Genomic DNA, 6,719 nt, shown 5'->3' on the forward strand with positions numbered 1-6,719 from the left:
AAACAGATCTGACTAGGAACCATGAGGTTGAGGGTTAAATCCTTGGCCTTGCTCAGTGGGTTAAGGATCCGGCGTTGCCGTGAGCAGTGGTGTAGGTTGCAGATGCGGCTTGGATCCCGTGTTGCTGTGGTCCTGGCATAGGCTGACGGCTACATCTCCGATTGCACCCCTAGCCTGGGAACCTCCATATGGCACGGGAGCAGCCCTATAAAGACAAAAAAAAAAAAAAAAAAGAACTCATACACAATGTTCCTAACAGCACTGTACATAATAGCCAAAAAGAGAAACTCAGATATCTATCGATGATGGATGACTAAACAAAATATAGTTGCACAACTTGTGAATATACTGAAAAAAAAAAATGCTTTGTACACTTTACAAAAGGCAAATTTGGAGTTCCCATTGTGGCACAGAAGAAAGTATGTTCCAGCATCAGTAAAATTGAGGAGGGAGTTCTCGTCGTGGCTCATTGGCTCAGTGGTTAACAAACCCAACCAGGATTCATGAGGATACAGGTTCAATCCCCGACTTCATTCAATGGGTTGGGGATCCAGCATTGCCCTGAGCTGTGGTGTAGGTCACAGACATGGCTCAGATCCAGCACTACTGTGGCTGTGGTATAGGCTGGCAGCTGTAGCTCTGATCCAACACCTAGCCTGGGAACCTCCCTATGCCTCAGCTGTGGCCCTAAAAAGCAAAAAGTAAAAAATAAAAAGGGGGGATGAATTTTATGGTATGTGAATTATATTTCAAAAAGCAATTAAAAAAAAAAAAAAGGATTCTGCAGTATAAGCATATAAACATTTATGAACATCTGCACATACCTACAATAAGTCATAAATTAATTTATAGGTAACAGTTTCATATCTATTTAAATTAATACTATTTTTTAAGATTGATAAAAAAGGAATTCCTGTTGTGGCTCAGTGATTAACATGGCTCAGTGGTTAATGAACCTACGCAGCTCGGATCCTAGATCCTGCATTGCTGTCGCTGTGGTCTAGGCCGGCAGCTACAGCTTCAATTTGACCCCTAGCCTGGGAATATCCATATGCCACGGGGCTGCCCTAAATAGAAAAAGACCGCAAGAAAAAATTGTTAAAACATATTAGCATAGTTGAGGGCATACCAGAACATCACATAACTAAGTTTGACAAACCCTCATACATACTAAAGATTTAAACTTAAATCGTCATTGAACTAGCACTTCCAACTCCTAGAACCAGCAAATCAGTAACAATCTGCCCGGTAGTGAGTTAGCTTAAACTGCAATTTCTTTTTTTTTTAATTGCAATTTCTTATATTAGAATGGAATTAAGAAGCTTTACAAGTTAAATACTATGTCTTGGAGTATAGTCACCCTTGCTATCTGTCAGAGGATATGTCTGTCCAGGATGTTCCAATGCCAAAATCCATGGTCCCTCAAGTCTCTTACATAAAATGGCCAGTACAGTCGGGGCCCCGTATCCTGGGTCAGGAAAGCCAACAGTATACAACAGACAACAGGAGCCACATCTCTTATATAACCTCTGGAGCATACAGCAGTCCTTTGCACCCATCGCATAGCGGACCACAAATGAGTGAGTGAAATACTTTAACACCATATTTGTAAAACAAGGCCGTAACAGTGTAACTTTTGCTCTATATGGTGACCCTGTACGTGGGAGTCAGCAAACTTTTCCCATAAAGGAACAGAGAATAAATATTTTTGTCTTTGTGGTCTAGACCACTTCTGATGCAAGCTAGTCTACTCTGAAGGCAGCCCCAGAAGATACAGAAGCGAATGTTCCCCTGCTTCATTCAACAGAACGACCTGTTACCTACTGAGCCGTTAAAATATGGCTACTACAGCTTAAGGACTCATTTTTTAACTTAATTTTAATGATTTTAAATGTAAATAACCACCTGCCTTTAGAGGTACTGCACTGAACAGCACTGCTTCAGATGGCCAAATAGCCAACTCCACCCCTGTTTAAAACACAGAAGAGTAGAGGAGTTAACCTCTTTTTTTTTTTTTTGTCTTTTGTCTTTTTAGGGCCACACCCACACAGCATAAGGAGGTTCCCAGGCTAGGCGTCTAATTAGAGCAAGGCAACGCTGGATCCTTAACCCACTGAGCAAGGCCAGGGACTGAACCTGAAACCTCATGGTTCCCACTCGGACCTTTTCTGGTGGGCCACAACGGTAACTCCAAGATGAGTTAACTTTTAATGCCAACAATGAACTTTATAATTGTATTACAGGATGAACTGCAAAGAGAAAACATAATGTAAAAGTTCTAACAACTCACAGATCAGACCAGTAAATAATCAAAATCCTAAGCAAATAAATGGCAGCTCAAGAAGGAGGATACGTGTAGAGTTCCATGTATCTGGACTTCGCCATACTCTGTCTGGTATACACTTGCTGGATTCCAGCTCTGAGGTCGTCCCAGATCTGGTCAAGGCCAATCTGCTTCAGTCCATGGGGATTCTGACTCCTGTTGGATGACATTGTGACTAATATTCTCAAGTCGTCCAGTGCAGCAATCCTTATTCAAGGTACAGCTAATTCTCCATTAGATGAAAATATACAGTATCATTCCAAATGTATTCACAGCAGCTCAGAAAGGATGTCCTTTAAATGTAGAGAATGAAATCTCATTGCAGGCAAACCTGAAAAATAAATAAAGGGAATTAATTAATCTTTTCTCAACATCCTGCTGGGGGTTGGGGGTAGGGGGGAGTAACAGGTTATTTGCCACAGAGACAGAAATAGTCTGCAGGTCTTAGCAGGTGCCACTCTAATTCAGAGATTATTTCTCTTCTATGCAGAAACACTCATATTATATCGTCTGTGTGATATGCTTTCTTAGTAACTGACCTCATAGAAACTGAGCTCAAACTCATTATGTCTAATAGTGCTCAGGAGAAAAGCTGGGTAAAACTTGCATAGGCACAGCCAACCCATTGCTTTGCAGGTATCAAAACTTAAACTCTATGACTTGACCTACCTAACAAAGACAAACTCAAAGGAAAAAAGGCAAAGGGAATTCCAAGAAAGAGAAATACAAATAGCTAAAGAAAAAAACCAAACACTCAATCTCACTAGTTATCTATGAATTCTAATAATTTTTCACTTAGCATCTGACGAAATGCAAATACTGGTGAGGCTGAAGGTGAGGGGAAATGATCACTCCTTTCTTAGAAGGAAATTGGCCAAGAGTTGCTTAAAAGGTACCCTGAATTTAGGGAAACCTGGGTTTGAAGCTCAGCTCCACACCTACAAATGTGTATGTGGTCCTGGGCAAGTTACTCAACTTCTCACTGCTCTAAGCCTCAATTTCCCAGCCTGCAAAATGAGGAAAATCTACTTAACACACAGTCAATGCCTAACTAAACGGTAATGGCTGTTATTTCTAAGTGTATGAAGTTACTGAAAAATACAATGTATAATGCTTCAGGATCATGCATCTATATAGACTTGAGCTATTCAATATTATACTAAGTCAGTACTTTCCAACATACATTACAGAGATACTTTAAGGATCATCAACTTACATCACGTCCAAATATGGAGGTTTTTAAACAAGTATTTCTGGTACAAAACTAAGAAACACTGAATTATATTAAGAGCTCCATAAAATAAATGCTGGGAGGTAAATGGAACAGTAAGAATGGAGTTCAATACTGACTCACAGACTTTGAAAAACTTATGATTTCCAAAGGAGACAGGTTGGGGGATGGGGATAGGCTGGGGGTTTGGGCTGCAAATGCTGTAAAATTGGGTTGTGATGATCGTTGCACAATTATAAATGTAAAGTTATTCATTCAGTTTAAAAAAAAAAAAAAAAGAGTTCAAGTTTGAGAAACCCCAGCAAGCGATTTAGAGCAGCCTGTCTCTTCGAAGGCATCAGCATCACAGGGCTCCAGGGCATGAAGGCACTTTTAAGGACAATATAGGTCATGGCTGTGGCTTAAGTCTCAACTTCTGAAGCCTAAATCATCTTGAATATTGACAACCTAAGCTATAGGACTTAGTATTTTATGAAACCACACCACCATTCCTGATCCTGAAAGTATTTTGTTGTATGTCAAATAGGTATATCCAAATGTGAAACATAAAAATGTCTAGGACAAGAAAGAATCCCCAAGTTTTAGGGAGCTAGAAACTCAGCAAGGACTTTGCCAATGTTTCCTAACAGAATTTCAATCTGCCTTTCCTCACTACATTTGGTAGGAAGCACAGCTGTGGACTGGTAGCATCACCCGAGAGCATCATTATTTAAACCCACACTCCTCTCCCTGCAACTTATTTAATTTTTCCCTAAAGGGAAAAGATCACTAAATCCCCCCAGACTCACAATTCAGTTACCTCAAAGACAGTAGCTTTCTCATAGCCATCTAGATGCTCTATTTACTCCTTTTTCTTCTCTCTTAATTTCTACCAGCAACTGAGAAAATGTTCCACTTTTCCCATTTTTATCTTTGCCTCACTTTATCATTTCAACTGGGTACCATAAAAGTTCAATTAAGACAGAAAAGCATAGGATGGGACCTATCAAATCTTCTCTTTAAACCTCCATAAGCCAGTGACTCACATTTATCTCTAACTCACATTTCTTTTCTGAGCTCCATCCAGGCCTGTCTCTGTATAGAGGTTCCTAATTCACATCTTCTCCTTCTGTCTTAAATCCAACAGATCCACAACTGGACTCAGATCTTCCTCCAAACCCCATTTTCCACCAGTGCTGCCGATTTTAGTAAGTGGCAACTCCACATACCCACAAAGCAGGAAACTGGGAATAATTCTAATGCCTCACCCCTCATCTTTCTCGTTCAAATGCTAATGATTTTAATTTTCACAGTCATTTCAAATGTACTCACTCATCTATATTTCTTCTCCCAATAATCATCCTCATCCTTTCCTAGCTGGACCACTATTTCAGTCTCACCTGGACTCCCCTACCTCCTAATATTTAACATCCCTGCCAGTCTATTCTCCACACAGCAATTGAGACATACACTGTCAACCTGACTAGGTTCTCATTCTGAGAGCAGCAGGAGCCCAGGCAGCTCAAAGCTGAGACAACCTTCCTAGGGGGCAATCACCTCTCCCCACTGGCCTCTTATAGAACCCCACTTCTCCGCTTGGAGACAGCCACACTGACTGTCCTCCCTCAGACTTGCCAGACGCCCTTCTGTGCATTTCCTGCTGCTTTCTCCTGGAAAACTTCTCTTGGTCACATTCTCCTCCAGCCACATAAGCTGTACTAGGAAACTCACAGCGACGTTCAAGTTCGCCCATTTCAACTCTTCCCCAGGGTAGAAACTCTGTGTCTTCACCAGGACTCTCACCCTGCATGGATGAGAAGGATCCTCAGGCACAGTGACCATGTCTTCACTCACCACAACAACCTGAGAACCCCGTTCAGTGCTGGCACAGGGCTCAATCAATGTTTTGCATAAATAAACAAAATAATAAATGAAGGAACTGATGAGTTATGTTTTTAAAGGATTTAGAAAGAAGGAAACACCAGTATTATTATTAGTTTGTATTTTTAAGGCCGCACTCACAGCATATGGAGGTTCCCAGGCTAGGGGTGGAATTGGAGCTGCAGCAGCTGGGCTACACCACAGCCAGAGCAACGCCAGATCCGAGCTGCGTCTGCAACCTACACCACAGCTCACGCAAGGCAACGCCGGATCCTTAGCCCACTGAGTGAGGCCAGTGATCGAACCTGCATCCTCATGGGTGCTAATCAGCTTCGTTTCCATTGAGCCATGACAGGAACTCTGGAAACAGCAGTATTATTGAACATCTAAACTCCTGAATCTCCCTTTAGAATCTCCACAAATTCTACCTTGTTTCTCTTAAATTTTTTCCTTCAAACACTATTTCTTGCTGTTTCATTTAGTAAAGTTTTATATTATCCTGGTCATTGCAAATGCATACATATTTTAACGCAGTGTTTAAGCAGACTTAACGGAACTTGTAGAAACTGTTTTTACCTAACAAATATTTAGTAGAAAACTGCCATGTGCCAGGGACCACCCTCTACCCTGGTTATGCACTGCTAATAGTAGATCAAAGCAGATACAGTCCATGTCCATAACACCGCTGTCATGAAGTAAAGCATCTAGGAGCCTAACACATATATGTCTGGCATACAGCCTACTTGGAAAGTGTAAATTTTAGGTACCATGCATTTGTGTGCCCAAAGTATTTATTCAGAAGTGCCAATTATAGTCACACCAGATGAGAGGATAACTTTACAAGACAGTTCTGGCCCTTCCTTTTAATAGATGAAGAAACAGACTCAAAGAAGCAATCAAAACTGCTCAAGGTCATGCCAGACAGTGGCAGGACCACAGGCCAGAGCACTGGATTCTCAAACCAGTACCTGTCCCCACCCCCACCCCCCCACCCCCGCCACACACACTCTAGTCTGGACTTCAGGTTCTTCCACTTTTAAGGTGTCAGTAAAGAGGGAAACCACTAAAAGAGCCATAAGGAAAAAACAGGTTATCAATTACCTACTAATCTTACAAACCTAAACAGCTCCAATTAAAAGAGCTCACAGTTTGAGAGTCCTAATTATATCAATATTAAATCTAGTCTAATGTTTTGAAATTAAAGAAAGCTGAGTTTTTTTTTTTAATTTCTTAAGTCTCACTGTGGGAGGGATAATACTATACACACACACATGATATCACATATACGTATAATAGATAAGCAAC

General features: G+C 41.0%; 1 protein-coding gene across 2 annotated transcripts in view; it reads right to left on the reverse strand.

Moving 5' to 3' along the window:
* Positions 1–2,654, reverse strand: part of CUL1 (cullin 1) — a 71,394-nt gene extending 68,740 nt beyond the window's left edge. Inside the window, exon 1 of one of the 2 annotated variants that reach the window (XR_014816178.1) lies at positions 2,354–2,493. Coding sequence is in view for 1 of the 2 variants with exons in the window: in XM_021063586.2 (XP_020919245.1) it covers positions 2,354–2,493 (140 nt within the window). In the remaining variant the exon portion in view is untranslated. Of the gene's footprint in view, positions 1–2,353 lie in introns of both variants that reach the window. The other variant, XM_021063586.2, reaches the window with a different exon arrangement.
* Positions 2,655–6,719: the final 4,065 nt, after the last annotated feature.

Source organism: Sus scrofa, chromosome 9 (genome assembly GCF_054392235.1).
Source record: "Sus scrofa isolate SSC_HxYL_T2T_F1_AM1 chromosome 9, Sscrofa_HxYL_maternal_Yorkshire_Landrace_v2.0, whole genome shotgun sequence".
NCBI lineage: Eukaryota > Metazoa > Chordata > Mammalia > Artiodactyla > Suidae > Sus > Sus scrofa.